This window comes from Solenopsis invicta, chromosome 10 (genome assembly GCF_016802725.1).
Source record: "Solenopsis invicta isolate M01_SB chromosome 10, UNIL_Sinv_3.0, whole genome shotgun sequence".
Taxonomy (NCBI): Eukaryota; Metazoa; Arthropoda; class Insecta; order Hymenoptera; family Formicidae; genus Solenopsis; species Solenopsis invicta.
The window spans coordinates 4,565,408-4,583,873 of record NC_052673.1 but is presented as its reverse complement, the minus strand read 5'-3'; the positions used below and the strand labels follow the sequence as shown (position 1 = coordinate 4,583,873).

The window sequence follows — 18,466 nt, the reverse complement described above, 5'->3', positions numbered from 1 at the left end:
CGCACAATTCGTGTCAGATTTTCGAAAGATCGGTGCCAGATGCCTCCTTCGAAACTCCGAATGTGTATCACATTTACGTACATCATGTACATAACATGTATAGTATACACATGACATATATTTTTTATATGTATGTATGTGTATACATACAGGCATATACATATGTACGTTAATGTAACACACGTTCGTATTTTGTCACGAAATGCACGACACTTTGGAAAGCGGTATGAAATACACATAGAGAGTCCGACTGTACTTACACTAATTGACATAAAAGTTTACAAGTTAGAATTCGTTACGAAGTGTAATGTTTTAAAATTGCAATCTCGCATTCATGAAAAACGATATAAGATAAGAAAGTTACAACTAAATATGAGTCTATGATATACAATTTTAATTATTTTGATTACAACAGACAAAATGTAACAGAGTTCACGCAGCACGTTTGTATTGCGTTCATATAAACGAAAATAAAGAAAATGCGTTGCTACGGACTACATGCTTGTAAAGAAGACTAAGATTCTATCGATGAAAAGTAACATCGATTCCGCAAAACTCTGTTACATCTCGTGTGTTGTAATGATTGGATACGAGGGAATAAAGTTAGTCGCAAAACATTTTACGTTAACACATATACATATGTATATATGTATTGATAACAATATGAACTAATGGAAGATGTATACCTACATATTCATATATGCATATGAATATATATACATATATATATTTATGTACACACACACACACACACACACACACACACACACAGAGGCGTTTATTTATAAATTGAGATAAAGAATTTGTTCAAAGTAATATATCTGTTTCTCTACTAAAAATTAAACAACAAAAACACAAACACACATACAGGAACAGACATGCATTATCTCATCATCATAATTGTAAGTAAGAATGCAATTTTGTTTCAAAATGTAAACGTAGTACTAGAGAGAGTATTGAAAGCCATTGACAGTATTGAATCTCTACAACAGTGAATAAAAGGGTGACAGAAAGAGAGAAAGTGTGTGTGTATTTGTGTGTGTGTGAGTATCTCAGAGAAGCTGCTGTCCCCACGTTTGAGAGCAAGAAGAGATAAGCCAGAAAACTTGATGAATAAAGTAAATTCTAAATATGATTGTATGATATAAAGTTTCAAATGTAAGAAAGGACTATTTCGTGGTTTCAAAAATTTAGAATAAGAATATATTCAGAAAACAATAAATTTCTTCATAAAATATATTTAATATATTTTAGAGAAAAATGTTTCTCATCATCATAATTGTAAGTAAGAATGCAATTTTGTTTCAAAATGTAAACGTAGTACTAGAGAGAGTATTGAAAGCCATTGACAGTATTGAATCTCTACAACAGTGAATGAAAGGGTGACAGAAAGAGAGAAAGTGTGTGTGTATTTGTGTGTGTGTGAGTATCTCAGAGAAGCTGCTGTCCCCACGTTTGAGAGCAAGAAGAGATAAGCCAGAAAACTTGATGAATAAAGTAAATTCTAAATATGATTGTATGATATAAAGTTTCAAATGTAAGAAAGGACTATTTCGTGGTTTCAAAAATTTAGAATAAGAATATATTCAGAAAACAATAAATTTCTTCATAAAATATATTTAATATATTTTAGAGAAAAATGTTTCTCATCATCATAATTGTAAGTAAGAATGCAATTTTGTTTCAAAATGTAAACGTAGTACTAGAGAGAGTATTGAAAGCCATTGACAGTATTGAATCTCTACAACAGTGAATGAAAGGGTGACAGAAAGAGAGAAAGTGTGTGTGTATTTGTGTGTGTGTGAGTATCTCAGAGAAGCTGCTGTCCCCACGTTTGAGAGCAAGAAGAGATAAGCCAGAAAACTTGATGAATAAAGTAAATTCTAAATATGATTGTATGATATAAAGTTTCAAATGTAAGAAAGGACTATTTCGTGGTTTCAAAAATTTAGAATAAGAATATATTCAGAAAACAATAAATTTCTTCATAAAATATATTTAATATATTTTAGAGAAAAATGTTTCTCATCATCATAATTGTAAGTAAGAATGCAATTTTGTTTCAAAATGTAAACGTAGTACTAGAGAGAGTATTGAAAGCCATTGACAGTATTGAATCTCTACAACAGTGAATAAAAGGGTGACAGAAAGAGAGAAAGTGTGTAAAAAAAAAAGAAAAGAAAGATAATGAAATAAAGTTAATTTAATATGCCTCTATGTGTGTGTGCGTGTGTGTACATAAACTAAAAGAATGAATTAAAAATACCCTCTATATCCATTGCATTGTGCTGTATATCCACTGTACGGATATGCAGCGTACATTGTTGCTGGTGGCCCGTACATTGGTGCTGGTGGCCCATACATGGGTGCTGGTGGCCCGTACATTGGAGCTGGTGACATGTACATCGGTGCTGGTGGTTGAACGTTGAAGAGTGATGGAAAACCCCCGAATCGTTGAGGGCGACCAAATTTTCTCCGTTCCCTTTGTAGTACCTTCCTCACTGCTGCGTTCACCTTCTGAAACACAAAAATTTTTTTTATTAATAATTATTATGTTATTTAAAAAATGTTTGTTGTCATATTGATTTTTATCATCAATATTTTGTACTTACTTTATTTATCACATTTTCAGGCCTGGCTTGTCCTTGTCCTGATTGTGGAGACGGCATCTCTTTCAAAGGCGTCGCCGTCGCCGTCCTTGCGTATCTTCGCGACTCTCTGTACGATATATTGTCGTCAGATGTATCGTACAGAGACTCAAGTACCGGTGACGATGGCGATCGCGACGTTGTCGCCATCGCGGATGCCGATCGCGACGTTGTCGCCGTCGCGGATGCCGATCGCGACGTTGTCGCCGTCGTCGATGCCGGTCGCGACGTTGTCGCCGTCGTCGATGCCGGTCGCGATGTTGTCGCCGTCGTCGATGCCGGTCGCGATGTTGTCGCCGTCGTCGATGCTGATCGCGACGTCGCCGTCGTCGATGCCGGTGGCGACGTTATAGCCGGTTTTTGAGGCATGCCGCCCTCACTTCTACCTGTAACAAAAAAGGGGAACAAATTAAAAATACACTGTATTATTTTTGTCTAGCGATTATGTCTAAAGGTAATCTCTGATGATTAACTTACTTTTTCGGCCTGGTGGCATTTTCTTCCGCCACGTGGACCGCGTACAAAATGGTGTCGTTGTCTGCGACACTTGTGCCTTCTTCTTCTTCCTCTCGGTAAAAAAAATCCAAAGTTGAAATGTAAAAACACCAAGTTGGAATCCAAAAACACCAAATAATTGCCGATATGATGCAATCGGCGGTTTCACAAATATTTCCGGTAAGGGACAAACGTCCGCACACGTCTACGGTGAGCAGCGGAGAGGCAACTTGGACTGCTTGGACACTTGTATCTTATGCCTCGATTCTTTTGAAATGTCTCAATGCGCGCCCTCGCAGACACCGCGGATGTGTTTCATTGGCAGATATGCTCCTAGATCATCCAATCAGACTTTCACGTTTAGAAGAATGCACCAATAACGCTCGGCACCGCAGTTGTAAGGCTACTGTCTATCATGCTTTCTCGCTCTGCCCAGCGTAAAGCGAGAAGGTACGTGGTTGTAACGCGCCTCACCACTTTTCTTCCCGCTCACCGATCTCCAAGAAACATGTACGTGTGCGGCTTTGCGTGTGTGCGGCAACAGAGGTAGCGCAGGTTACTCCCGCTGCCGCGCACCCGCCGGCTCACGAAACGCATCTTGACCAAAACGTCGCGTTCGCTGAATCGTCGCGTGTGATTTTCTTTTATCTCTTTCTCAGTTGGTCTCCTTTTCTCTCGTTGTAGCTTTACACACGAATTCTGATGTCAATTTGTCGAGCCGCGCGTTCGTATTCGCGAGGCGCAGCGCATTATTTTCACTTTTCTCATAAATTTATATTTATGAATAGTTGTATAAAAAATCATTCTTGATATATACGTATGTATAATCATGAATGTACGTATAAATATATACAAAAGTTAGTAGGATTTTATTAAAATTTTATACATAACTTTTAAACCATTTTTTATTAAAAGTACAAGTACATTATTGTAGAAAAATATTAGGAAATTTAAATATGCTTTTCTAATATCAATTGAAATAAAATTTTTCAAGAACACAAAAGATATATTCGCCATAAAAATTTACAAAGAGTGTTGAACGTCAAAATAAGTTTAAAATTTTTACATATGTCCAATTTCAATCTGATTCCTAATAGAAGAGCATTTTTGAATTTCTTGATTTTTTTTACTTATCAGATTAAACTTACTTATTAGATTAAAAAAAAAAAAATGTTTTTCTGAGGGATTGAAACTGGAATCTGGAACCTTTTTCATATTAGCCACACAGCTAACCAATTTGACAATTTTTCTTCCGTAACGCTATAGCTGACAAAAATATTTTATTACTTTTTTAGCGGATTCTTCATCAAGTACATTTTACAATAGTAATGTATAAATGTGTTACGCTCTTGTATTCGTACTATATAAAGTTAGCGCACACCGCGAGAAGACTTATTGTTAGAAAATTTTCGTTCGGTCAGTCGGTCTCACTCACCGTTATGCGCACACATTGCTCTTTCTTGGTGTGCGCGCGTTTTTTGACGGTGAGCTGCGTTTGCTATATCTGCTGTCGACTGGCAGAAATAAACAACGATCGCGGAGACCGTTGATTTGAGGATATCAACAGTGACACAGCGTAACGTGTAACGTAATAAAGAGTGATTTTTCTCCATTTTTCGTGTTATACGTTATTTTGATATTTAGAATTTGTGTAATCTTATTTATACAATTTATTTTATTTATGCAATGGGTGTCAAAGAAACAGAGAAGAAGCGTTCTTCGCACAGGCACAGATATTGTCGTCGAAAAGCATACATGCAAAGGTTAGTACATCATGCGTATAATTTATTGAACACAGGTCTACAAAATTTCGGGGTGGGGGTCTTTTGTGCTTTAAACTTTGAAGGATGTTTTTATATAATGTTTTTATAGGATTTCGATGCGCTAAAAACGACTACGTTGTCCGTTTTTTTCATTACCGATTTGTTCAATAATCGCAAAACCAGTTTTTTCGAATTTAATTTCTTTATGATTTTTTGCTGGCTACAGAAAAAATGATAGGGAGATCAGTTTTACGATTTTTCACACAGAAATGTTCCCACAATATTAAAAATATTCTTTTGCAACTTAGAACAATGTTTTATGCAAACCGTCAACACAAAAGTTAGATAAAATCGTGAAAAATTGAAAAAAAAAAATATCTAAATATAAATGCAAGTAATTAAAAAGAAAAATCCTTAAAAAAATATTTGTCCATTTAGGCTTATAAATGTATGTTTCTCATTTAAATCTATGTTTGAAAAATAAATTTCTGACCATTTGTTAAGAAATTTGGTTACACAGTAGTAATGAAAGACTTACAAAACCATTAGATATCGATTTTCATGATATTTACACACATTTAAAATTATTGTCTTTGATATTGGAACCGTCATTATGATTTGTTCATTTATTAAATCGGCGACCAAAAAAAGTACAAAACATGCTCTCGTATAATTTTATAACTTCTTGAGTGTTATTCGATGGCAGTTCGTCAAACTCGAGATGATGTCGCATACCGTAAGTGACGCGCGCAAGAAGCATTTGGGCTTTTAATAATTTTTTAACAAATGGTCAGAAAATAATTTTTGAGAAAAAGATTTAAACTAAAAACATGCAGCTATAAATCTAAATGGCCAAATATTAAAAAAAATTTTTTTCTTTAAAATTACTTGGTTATATATTTCAAAAATTATCATTTTTTTCCAAATTTGTATGATTTTATTACTTTTTAGTTTGTGGTTAGCATAAAAAATGGTTAGCATGTGAAAACTAATATCCCTATCATTTTTCCTTTAACCAGAAAAAAAACAAAGAAATCAAGGTTGAGAAAAAGTGTTTTTGCAATTATGTACAAATATGGAAGGTGATGGAAGAAAACCGACAACGTAGTTATTTCAGTGCATCAAAATCTTATAGAAATAACGTTCAAAATTCTGAGCACATGTCCCCCCCCCCCCCTCAAATTTCGTCCACCTATGTTATTTAATGTAAAATTATGAATGATAGATTATTGAATATATTCAATTATCAACTGACGAATAGACTGACAGATAAAAAGTTATTCACCCATTATATATTGATAATTATGAAATGTGCAAAATGTTATACAACATGCTTGCGTATTGCGATGATCCTTTGTTTATTTTGAAACTGGAGTAAAAGGAAAATTATAGTAACAGGAAAGCGGCCAAATTACAAGCAACAAGTATGTAAGTCCTTTACTTTTAAAAACATAGTAATTTATTCTCCTTTAGTGTTTACATTGTTGTAAACATAGAAAAATACTGCATTATCTAGTTGCTGCTTGTAATTTTGCCGTTTCCCTCGTACATTTGATAATAACAAATATTTTTTTAGTAATTTTTGAATAAATAGGTTTGAAATAAATAGTAATAATTCTTAATTTTATTGTAACGTTTAGACACTAAAGGCGTACATTTTAATCGTATTGTACAAAAAAATACCAGAAACGTCAATTGACGATACTGGTTATGAATACCACAAACGTGTATTCACGATAGTGGTGAAATAATTATTAGAAACGTGTATTGTATTGACAATACAGTTAGTAATAATATTAATGAAGAACATTACAAGTGTATATCAGAAACGTTATGTAAACGATACTGATGAAATAAGTAGTAAAAGTAAACAATTTTAAAAATATAAAAATAATTTTTAGTAAACTAAATATCATACGGAATAAACAAAGGATCTATTTATTGAAAATGTAACAAATTGAAAATTTACGTACGTAACGATGACACATCACATTTTTTTGGAAAAATCAATTTTTTTATCTTGAGATTTCCCGTAAATGTTTATTGTAATATTTTATTTCTGTGCAGGCGACAATTATTGAAAAGGTTGAGTGAAGAAGTAGCCAATAGTAAAAAAGAAGATAACGAAAATATAATGTTACAAGACATGATTCCTGCCACGGAATCGAAAGAGGTGAGTACCCAAGAATTATGCATGGGCGCTATGCCAATGAGTAAAGATGAACACAAAAATGTTAACAAAGATGACGATACTATTGTCATCGAGAGCAAAGGCCTTCTGGATGTAGAACGTATTCATTATGAACCAGAAGGGAATTGCATTGTGAACTTGTCTTTCTTTCTTAAAGAACTGCATAGATTTTTTGATAATCATGCGCGAGGAATTGAGTGCCAATTTAAAGATTGGATTCTTGTAAATACTCGTCGCAAAGGATTTATGACGCAGTTCTTTTACAAATGCCAAATGTGTCATTATGAAGCAAGCATTTGGTCACATCCCATAGACGATGAAACTATGGACATCAATACGGCTCTCACAGCTGGAACCATTAGTAGTGGGCTTGGATATGCCCAAATGGAAGAGATATTTGCAGCTGCAAATATACCGTGTATGTCTGAAAAGACATATATCAAACATCGAGAAATAATAATCGATGATTTTGAAAAAACAGCCTTAGAAAATATGAAAATAGCAGGCGAAATGGAAAGGCAACTCGCTATAGGGAATAACGAAATTATCAATAGTATTCCGTATATAACCGTTGTTGTAGATGGTAGTTGGGCGAAGAGGTCCTACGGCACCGCCTACGATTCACTTTCTGGTGTTGGAGCTATTATAGGTTATCGCACAGGGAAAGTCCTCTTCGTTGGCGTTCGCAACAAATTTTGCACGGTTTGTCATATGGCGGAACAAAGAAAAATAGAGGCAAAAGTTCATAAATGTTATAAAAATTTTGATCGTAATGCAAGCTCTGCACGCATGGAAAGTGATGCTATTGTAGAAGGATTCAATCATAGCATTTCACAGCATAATGTAATATATAGAACAATCATTGCCGATGGTGATAGCAATGTGTATCAGAGCATCATTAATAATAAACCGTATCAGGAGCAAAATGTAACAGTGCGAAAGGTCGAATGCACTAATCATTTGCTTCGTAATCTTCGCAAAAAACTGAAAAAGATCGCAGATACAATTGTACAAAGCTTACGTAGAAATCGTGAGTTTATTAAATATCGAAATATTGTGAGAAACAATATTGAAAATATTGTAAAAGAAATATATGAATCGGCTGAGCGTCGAAGGAAAGAGCAACAACCTCAGCATTGTCAAGCAATAGAATTACGCGAAGATATATTAAATATTCCAAGTCATATCTTCGGTGAACATAAACGATGTGCGGAACGTGGTCGCACATGCAAAGATGTCGACAATAAAAATATAGAAAATTCTGTTCCGTATCTAAAAAAGTACGGTCTGTATCCGAAAATACAGAATGCAATAAAATATTTAAGCGCTTATTCCGATAGTTTGTTGCTTAATGTAACAAATAATTATGTAGAATTATTTAATTCGGTAGTCTGCAAAGCAATTGCCGGAAAACGCCAAAATTTTGGTGCACGAGGTTCTTATAATGCCAGAATTGCGGGAGCTGTTATTCAGCATAACACGCAAGAAGTTCTTACAAAACTACATAAAAATGTTTGCAACACTGTCCCTTCTATTATTGAAAATCTGGAGAAGCGACGACAGATAAAAGTAGCTCGAACAAAAGAATATCGAAAAGTGCATGGAAAACCTAAAAAGTTTAAAACAAAGGAAGGGACAGATAGTTATTACGGACCTAAATCTCAAAAACCAGATCTCTCACCTGACGTATTCGAACAATTAAAAAAAAAACAACTTGAAAAATTATTCGAAGATGGGAGAAACTGGAAACAAATCGAATGTGATAGCAGAGAACAAAGTAAATGCGAATTATGGCAGACGTTGAGAAAAGAAAGATTGACATCATCAAATTTTGGACTTATATGTCGTATGAGGCCAACAACGTCTTGTGCAATAACCGTCAAGAACATTTTGTTTCCAGCATTAACCGATACTGCAGCCATGAAATATGGTCGCGAAATGGAGGAAATTGCGAAACAAGATTTATCAGAATTATTAGAGAAAGATATAAAACCATGCGGATTGTTTATAGATTGTGACAATCCATATTTGAGCGCTTCTCCTGACGGACTTCTCGATGAAGATGGTTTAATCGAGATTAAATGTCCTGCTTCAGCTGAAGCTATAACAGCGGAAGAAGCTATTCTTACATTGCCTCGATTGAAAGGCATTTTTGATAGAAAAGATCCAAACGTAATGAACCGAAATCATCGGTTCTTTTATCAAATACAAGGACAACTGAATATAACGCGGCGTAATTATTGCATTTTTGCTTTATGGACGCCAAAAAGCATGAAAACAGTGCGTGTAAATAGAGACATTGATTTTTGGCAAAATCAAATGCTGTCTCTGTTAAAACGTTTCTATTTCGAATGTTTGCTTCCTGAAATTGTGGACAGTCGACATAATAGACACTTGCCTATTAGAGAACCGAATTATATAATAGAAGCAAAAGAAAAGTCCAAAAGTGCAATTCATTATATCAATAAGCGACAACATGAAACGACAACCAATGAACAAGAAAAAACGATTGACAAAAAACGATTAAAATATAATAATATTTCAATAGGGACAAATGCTACTGTTCCTACTGCTGTAGTAGAGGAAGATGACTGTGTAATAGTAAGTCATATAACTAACTATAATCCTACAGCTGATGAAATAGCAAGCCTAAGAAGAGTTTTTGATAATCGTCAGATTTCTCTTTCTTTGGTGAAAAAGAATGTTTTGCCCAAACATAGTAAATTAAATGACGATTCGTTAGACTTATTCTTACGCCTTGTGGCAGAAACAACATATTTAAAAACACAAAGTGTACACTATATAGAATGTCCACAATTAATCGAAGCCAGTTATACCGAAAGTGTACAAATAATTGGAGGAAATTGTACTGATCACTGGCGTTGTATATATTTTGACGGAATCAAACTTTATGTATATGATAGCCTATCGGGCTGTACATACAATAAATTGGCGTCAAAAGAAAAAGCATATATAAACGCTCGTTTTCCACAACTGAAATGTTCGGACATAAGCTTTGAAAAAGTTCAATCGCAACCAGATGGTACGTGTTGTGGAATATACGCAGCAGCTTTTGCAACAGATATAGTGTTAGGAAAAAATCCTAGCAGAGAAACATATTCTAATGACGTTGAACTTATGAGACGTCACTTTGTCAATATCTTAGAAAATAATGAACTTTTGCCTTTTCCGAGACAATAAATATTCTTTGAACATATTTATTTCGAAGAATATTGTTATGCATTCGTGTGAAAAATTAATTGCATACGTCTCATAAATCTCATGTGATAGGACAAACAAAAAAAATAAAATGTGCAACTTATACATATATTCTGTGTATATAGTATTATACAACAGCACAGAAGTACTGTTTAATTAAAAGGCAGTACTGTTAATCTATGTTATAGGCAAAATACAAGAGAACAGAGAAACGATGAAAAAGTTTGGTTACGTTTCACGGGAATGGGCGATGGACGGGCCCATTTCACAAATACAGATACATATACATACACTTACGTGTGTGTGTGTGTGTGTGTGTGTGTGTGTGTCTGTACTGTGATGTATATACATACATATATAAATTGTGAGATACATACATATATATATATATATATATATATATATATATATCACAATTTATGATTTGAGCAGATATATTGACTATTTTATTATAATGAAATAGTCTCGTATAACTTGGTAAAAAATGCGTGGCTAGTATTGTCGAGGTTTCATGTTTGATCCCTCAGAACGAGAATTTTTTTTAATCTAGTAATTTAAAAAATTAAGAAATAAAAAATGCTCTTCTATTATTAATTACATTAAAATTGGACACAAAACACGTGCAAAAATTTTAACACTTATTTTCACGTTCTCATATATTACAAATTTTCATAGCAAATACATCTTTCGTGTTTTTGAGAAATTTTAATTCAATTGATAATAGAAAGCATTTTTAAATTCCCTAACGTTTTTTTTTTATAATAACGCACTTGGTACGAAATAATTAAAAATTGTTTCAAAATTATGTATAAATATTTTAAAAAATTCTACTAACTTTTATATATATTTCAATATTCATTAATAAATTATTGTACGTACGTATGTATGAAGAATAATTTTTTTGTAATTATTTATAAATATATTTATAAATTTGTGAGAAAAAGTGAATATAATACGCTGCGCGTTGCGAATGTAAACGCTCGACTTGACGAATCGAATTTGTATACAAAGCTACAACGAGAGAAAAGGAGACGTACAGAGAAAAAGATAGAAGAGAATCGCGCGCGATGATTCGGCGAGGACGACACGTTTCATGACCCGGCGGGCGCGTTCCGGAGACACGTGTGTGTTGTGTGTTAGCAACGGCCATGGCTAACCAATTGAAAGGTTAGGTTACGCCGCGCGACGCGCGGTGATCGCGCGATTCTCTAGTGCTCGAGATTCGTCGTCTGCCGCGTTGACTTCTCCGACGGCGTCGCGGGTAACCGTGGATGCGGATAACGCTTGCGTCGTTTCACGTTGACCTTCCGTTGTCGCAATGTAATAAATTGCGCGTCGTGCACTTGAGTGTCATCCAGAATGTCGCGGTAAAGAAATAAGCAGAAACAAGAGAGGAGGCTAAGGAGGACCTAGGAGGCACCAGACAACGGCAGAACAATCACGGGGTCAACGTTAAAAACTTCGCTGTTGCGCATCGTGTGTCGGAATTATGACTCTTTCTTCCGGTTAGGCATGAAAAAATACTTTAACAATTTGAGCAGAAGTGTATATATTGACGGTACTGCTGAAGTAAATACCAGAAACGTCTATTCAGACGATACTGGTTAAATAAATATCAGAAACGTCTACTAAAACGATACTGATAAAAAAAATAGAAATGTGTATAACAATACTAACTAATTATAAATATCAGAAACGTCTATTCAGACGATACTGATGAAAAACGTGTATGTCCTCCTTCAAACCATGGTTGCGTTTTTACGCATAAAATATAAACAATCGACACACATTTTATGTGTATACAATGTAAAATATACGTAAACAATACGTATAATAATCTGTGTAAATGTAATCTTGAATCATACGGCATAACCCTGATTCAGACTATATCACTTTTGTCTGAAATAGTTTTTCCGTATTTTTTACCTTTTTTAGAAATATTTACATGGGACTATTTAATAAGTCACCTGTATACGCACATTTATTAACCATGGTCCTAGTGACATTCTAAAATGCTCATATGATAATGTAAGAAATGGAATTAAAGATGTTGACATTATCGATCGATATTATCGACATTTTTAGTTCCACTTAAATGAGGTCGCAGGATCGTGGGAGTTCAGTCGTCTCTCCAGCATCCCCTTAACGCCCGATCTTTCTCCCCCCCCCTCCCCTTCTCTTTTTCCTACTCATATCGTTCTGTTCGACAATTCTCTTACTTTACTCGTTTCACAACACTCTGTGATGTACGTACCAGCATCTTTTAGGATATACGAGTAGTTTTCGGAACTCATAGGTATGATCTATACTATTCCTTTCATGTTATTTATACCATTTTACAATTTTATTATTTGACTTGTACAACTCTTTCTTTATAATTTTTTATATATTTTAACTTTATGTTAGTTTTTTTTTTAACAATTTTATTATCTTGACTTGTACAGTTCTTTATATATTATATTTTATTATTTTATTTTTATTCGTATTTATTTATTTAATTTTTTTACATTTGACATTGAATATTGTTGTTTTTTTGTTATCGGACTTACTCAGATTCATGTTCCGAAAATGATGTCCCTTCGCTCGTTCCTCGAGGATACATCTCGAAATAAGACGCTTTATGACATCTTTTATTAAGCCGTTTCAATGTGGTACGTTTGCGAAAGCTGATATCGCAGATATATCCGGTAAGATCTTAATTTATTGATTTATGTTGCGTTAAGTCTATGATACGATTTGCTATTTAATTGGTTCGATTTTATAGATTCAATGTACTGAAGATGACTTGTTATTAAACGGTCGAAACGTTTACTCTATTTACATATGTATTTAGTTTGTATTTGCGCACAACACCCTGCACGGCTCTGAAGCTCTTCCTGCCTCATTTGAATTATTATTCTTTAGGAGCCTTGTAAACTCGTATTTATTTTCTAATTTTCTAAATAAGAAATTCAATAATAAATTCACAAAAATTGTAAATCATAGGCTGGCAAATAATATTCCCACACAAAAAAGTTTTATATATCGTATTAAAGTTTTATATATCGTATTAAGGGGATGCTAAAGTCGTCCTTTTTTACCGACCAAACGTTAATTTTCGGGCAAGCCGTTCTTCTAATTGCATTTACAGATTTAAAAATCCTTTTCCACAATTAAAGTATAGACAGTAATGTATAACGGACGCTATATAAGGATAAGAAAAACAAAAAAAAATTGAAAATAATTTTCCAATTTTTTTCGTTTTCATTATCTTTATATAGCGTCCGTTATACATTACTGTCTATACTTTAATTGTGGAAAGGGATTTTTAAATCTGTAAATGCAATTAGAAGAACGGCGTGCCCAAAAATTAACGTTCGGTCGGTAAAAAAGAACGACTTTAGCATCACCTTAAAGGTATTATGATATTAGTAGCAAAGGATAGTTAAGGCTGCCTCAAAAAAATTTTGCTTTATTATTTAAATATTAGCAGTGACAGAAAATCGAAAAAAAAAATTCTTGAAACGTGCAATTAAAATTTAAGCAAGAGCAGAAAAGGTACACAGACTTATACAGGACGCACACAAAACTTAGGAAGGCGAAAAAAATTAACTCACATTTGTTGTACCGGCGGGTGCAATAAGAAAAATATTCGGGATTCGATCCGTCTGAAGGGTTGGAACCCACGAGGAGGATACTTGTAGGAGGACGCGAAGGGTGGCAAATAACACTTTCACTCTCTTATTAGCACTTTTAGTCCCCAAACTTTATTATAAATGATTTCCTTTTTCAATATAATCGAATCGCGGTGAACGGATCACGTGTTATCGCGCACGGCCGCTGGATGTTTTGTGGGGTGTCGGGTGACCGACTTATTGCGGAGCGCGTACAGCATGTTGCAGATACATTTAGGACGCACAAATGGTTGCATACGGTAGGAGCCAGGGGTAGACAGGATCAGTAGATAACGACGGCATATACATATACCGGCATAATCGTTATCGATCGAGTGGATTACGCACATTTTTATCAATTTATGAATTAAATATGACGAACTTGGGCCAGTATTCATAGTCAATTCTCATTTCAAGATCTTAAGTAACGTCTTAAGATGCTAATATGGCTCTCTGATTAGTTGATGACATCTTAAAATGATACTTAAGACGATCTTAAATATAAGAATCGACTATGAATACCGGTCTTGGATTGTTGCAGTTATTATAAGAGGAGACGAAACAATAATCAAAGATGAAACATTAAATTTTAAAATATTATCACGTTAAAAGAAACAAACATGAAATAAATAATTAAACTTTTCTCTTATCCTCTTTACTTTTCGTGCTTGTTAGCGTTATCAATTTTGATAGACTTGTTAAATTGCAAAAATTGTTAGCAAAATTAATTTGATATTCAGGTCCTAATTTTGAAAGTTCGGAATCTTTCATGAATATTGATCACTAACGATAATTATAATTGATACATTTATTTCAAAGATGCAAAAAATGTTAAGCGCATAAGGAAATATTTTAATCAAAAACTTTTTTCAAATTTATATGCAAACTATTTATTGAAAACTATATAATTTTTATAACAAGTGTTCAAAATAGCTTCCTCCATACATAATGCGACTCTTCTCATAAAACTTTGTCGCACGTTGCTCAGCATCGCTAGTGTAATATTGCGACTAGTTGCTTCAATTTTTTCCATTAAATCTTTACGAGTGGCTGGTAATGTTTGATACACCAGATCTCGTATATACCTCCACGCAAAAAAATCCATGGGTGTGAGATCAGGTGATCGCGGTGGCCATTCGTGAAGACTGCTATGTATCCCTATCTATCTGTTTGGATATCTATTATTTAAAACTTCCCGTGTACGAAGTGCTGTATGAGCTGGATGGTCTTGTTGAAAAATGATTTTGTTTTGGAAGATATTTAATTAAACATTCTTCAACAAATTTAGCAAGTTTCTTCTAAAAATTTTGCATTAACTTTTGCCGTAAAATTAACATTATCATTAAAAAATGTGGTTCGACAATTAGATTGTCTAACCACAATCACCATTCAAACATTGATATTATATTGCTTCTAAACATGCTTTTCTTTCAGGCAAAGGAGAGTCTCTTCTGTATAAAGGTGTTCGGCGATTAATACGATCGTCACTTTGTCCCTCCATAATTATTATCAGAAATTATTATTCGAATTATCTATGTCAATTTATGATAAAAATATTAAATAATACAATTGCATTTTTTTATATCATCTATTTTTTTGTTTAATTGTAAGAAATTATTATTTTTCTATTTATTATTTAAGTAAACATTTTTTATTGTCAAACGTTTGCACGCATGCATTATAAAATACTTGCACAATATAAAAATAATAAATTATTAAAATAATATATTAATCTTACATTGTTTAAAATTACAAAATCTTTCTTAACGGAATAAATTTTGGAGAAACAATTTTTACGTCGTGTGTCAATTGAAAAAAAATGTTTCCAATTTTTTTTAATAATTATTTAGCTTGATATGATGTACATTGTACAATGTGTTCAATACATCTGATATTAATATACAGATTTGTTGAAATCGTCAGTCTTACTTGATCGACCGTTTCTTCCCGTTAAGTAACGTTTCGTAAACGCGTTGATTCGTGAAGAATGCTATGTTGACAAGATCGGCTATATAAAATAGCGAAAAGTTCATGTGTCAGTTGTCCCTTATCAAGATAATGATTAGCGTATAGAACTGTTGTTCTCTTTGCGTTTTTATTACATTTTTCATAATTGAGTAACATATTTGCTAACTTTTTAACTGTAATGAGGATGCGGTATTATTGATTGCATTACTAATGTTACTTTTTACGTTATGTGTTTTTTGAAAGAATGTCAGAATGAAAAAAATGCTGATTTGTCTTTTATTCACATTTTTTTTTAACGCGGGAAGAGAAGAACGTGGAGCCTCCTCCCGCGTTAAAATAAATGCGAATCTGACAAAAGACAATCGAGCTGTGACCAGAGAGAAGTTGTTGGGTAGACAAAAGTTGAGAAAAGCGACAGCGTAATAGTGCAGTCAACAATGCCTCCACGTTATACTAACGAAGAGTTAGCAAAGATGGTGCTTATTTATGGTGAATACCACCAAAGCGAAAGAAGAGCAGCAGCTTTATATGCTAATCGATATCCTAATTAACGGCATCTGTCACATTCTTTATTCGAAATTTTATATTGCCGACTTTGCGAATCTGGCACACTACATGCATCAACGCGTCCACAAAATGTGCGTCAACGGGATGAAACAGAAATTGAGCAAATAAGAGAGGCTGTGTCAGCAAATCCGCATATCAGTAATCGATGTGTTGGGCGCAATTTAAATATGCACCACATCAAGGTGCACAGAGTTATAAAAAAAAATCTAGGATGGCATCCATTTAAGAGACATACTAACCAGAAATTGTTTCCACAAGATCTACCTCGTCGAGACAGATTTTGTGATTGGATATCAGGCCAAGTAAGTTTAAACATTTACGTATGTAATAAATAGAAAATTAATAATTTGTATAATTTCAAAAAATAGTTATATTTAAAAATGTAACAAATTCTAATACATTATTACATACTTTTATTGTGTAGATTGAAATTGACAATATTGCAAACGATAATTTTTTGAGAAAAATCTTATGATCCGATGAGTATACGTTTCGAAGCGATGGACATATCAATCGACATAATGAACACCACTACGCAGAGAAAAATCCCCATTGTCGCAAAGAAACACATATACAAAGGCACTATAGTGTAAACGTTTGGATGGGGATTTTAGATAATACCATTATCGGGCCATATTTCTTTCCAGAAAATACTAATATTATGGCGGAAGTATATACAGAATTTTTAAAAGAAACTGCCAAATTTGTTAAACAATGTTCAATTACATATACCCCAAAACAAAATTATTTTTTAACAAGACGGCCATCCAGCTCATACGGCACTTCGTACACGGGGAGTTTTAATGATAGATATTCAAACCGATGGATAGGGATACATAGCAATCTTCACCAGTGGCCACCGCGATCACCTGATTTCACACCCATGGATTTTTTTGTGTGGGGGTATATACGAGATCAGGTGTATCAAACATTACCAGCCACTCGTGAAGATTTAATGGAAAAAATTGAAGCAGCTAGTCATAATATTACACTAGCGATGCTGAGTAATGTGCGACAAAGTTTTATGAGAAGAGTCGAATTATGTATGGAGGAATCGGAAGGCTATTTTAAACACTTGTTATAAAAATTATATAGTTTTCAATAAATAGTTTGCATATAAATTTAAAAAAAGTTTTTGATTAAAATATTTCCTTATGCACTTAACATTTTTCGCATCTTCGAAATAAATGTATCAATTATAATTATCGTTAGTGATCAATATTCGTAAAAGATTCCAAACTTTCAAAATTAGGACCTGAATACCAAATTAATTTTGCTAACAATTTTTGCAATCTAACAAGTCTATCAAAATTAATAACGCTAACAAGCACGAAAAGTAAAGAGGATAAGAGAAAAGTTTTATTGTTTATTTCATGTTTGTTTCTTTTAACGAGATAACATTTTAAAATTTAATTTTTCATCTTTGATTATTGTTTCGTTTCCTCTTATAATAATTGCAAAGATCCAAGACCGGTATTCATAGTCGATTTTTATATTTAAAATCGTCTTAAGTATCATTTTAAGATGTCATCAACTAATTAGAGAGCCGTATTAGCATCTTAAGACGTTACTTAAGATAATCTTGAAATAAGAATTGACTATGAATACTGGCCCAAGTCCGTCATATTTAATTCATAAATTGATAAAAATGCGCGCAATCCACTCGATCAGTAACGATAATGCCAGTATATGTACGAGTATATGCTGTCGTTATCTATTGATCCTGCCTGCCCTTGGTTCCTGCTGTATGCAACCATTTGTGCGTTCTAAATGTATCTGCAACACCCTGTACGTGCCGCTCGTACTTTACGTTATGAATTTCCCGCTGCCCATAATTAGGCAGCCTAACTTATAGTTTTGATATTTCCGATATGGTGGGACATTAGGTTATGCTTGTATCAATCGTACGATGCTTACGTTGCTTGCACAATTGGCAAATTCCGCAATCTTGTATTTCCAATA

General features: G+C 33.6%; 1 protein-coding gene across 1 annotated transcript; it reads right to left on the bottom strand.

The window, feature by feature from the left end:
- Positions 1–2,256: 2,256 nt before the first annotated feature.
- Positions 2,257–3,144, bottom strand: LOC105194132 (platelet binding protein GspB-like). Its single transcript, XM_039454006.1, has 3 exons — positions 3,126–3,144; positions 2,613–3,034; positions 2,257–2,517 (listed from the first exon to the last, which is right to left on the bottom strand). The coding sequence occupies exons 1-3, from the start codon at positions 3,142–3,144 to the stop codon at positions 2,257–2,259; spliced, it is 702 nt and encodes a 233-aa protein (XP_039309940.1).
- Positions 3,145–18,466: the final 15,322 nt, after the last annotated feature.

Coding starts and splice junctions, on each gene's coding strand:
- LOC105194132 (XM_039454006.1), bottom strand. Junction 2,518..2,612: donor CTGAAAATGTGATAAATAAA/GTAAGTACAAAA, acceptor TTTGTGTTTCAG/AAGGTGAACGCAGCAGTGAG.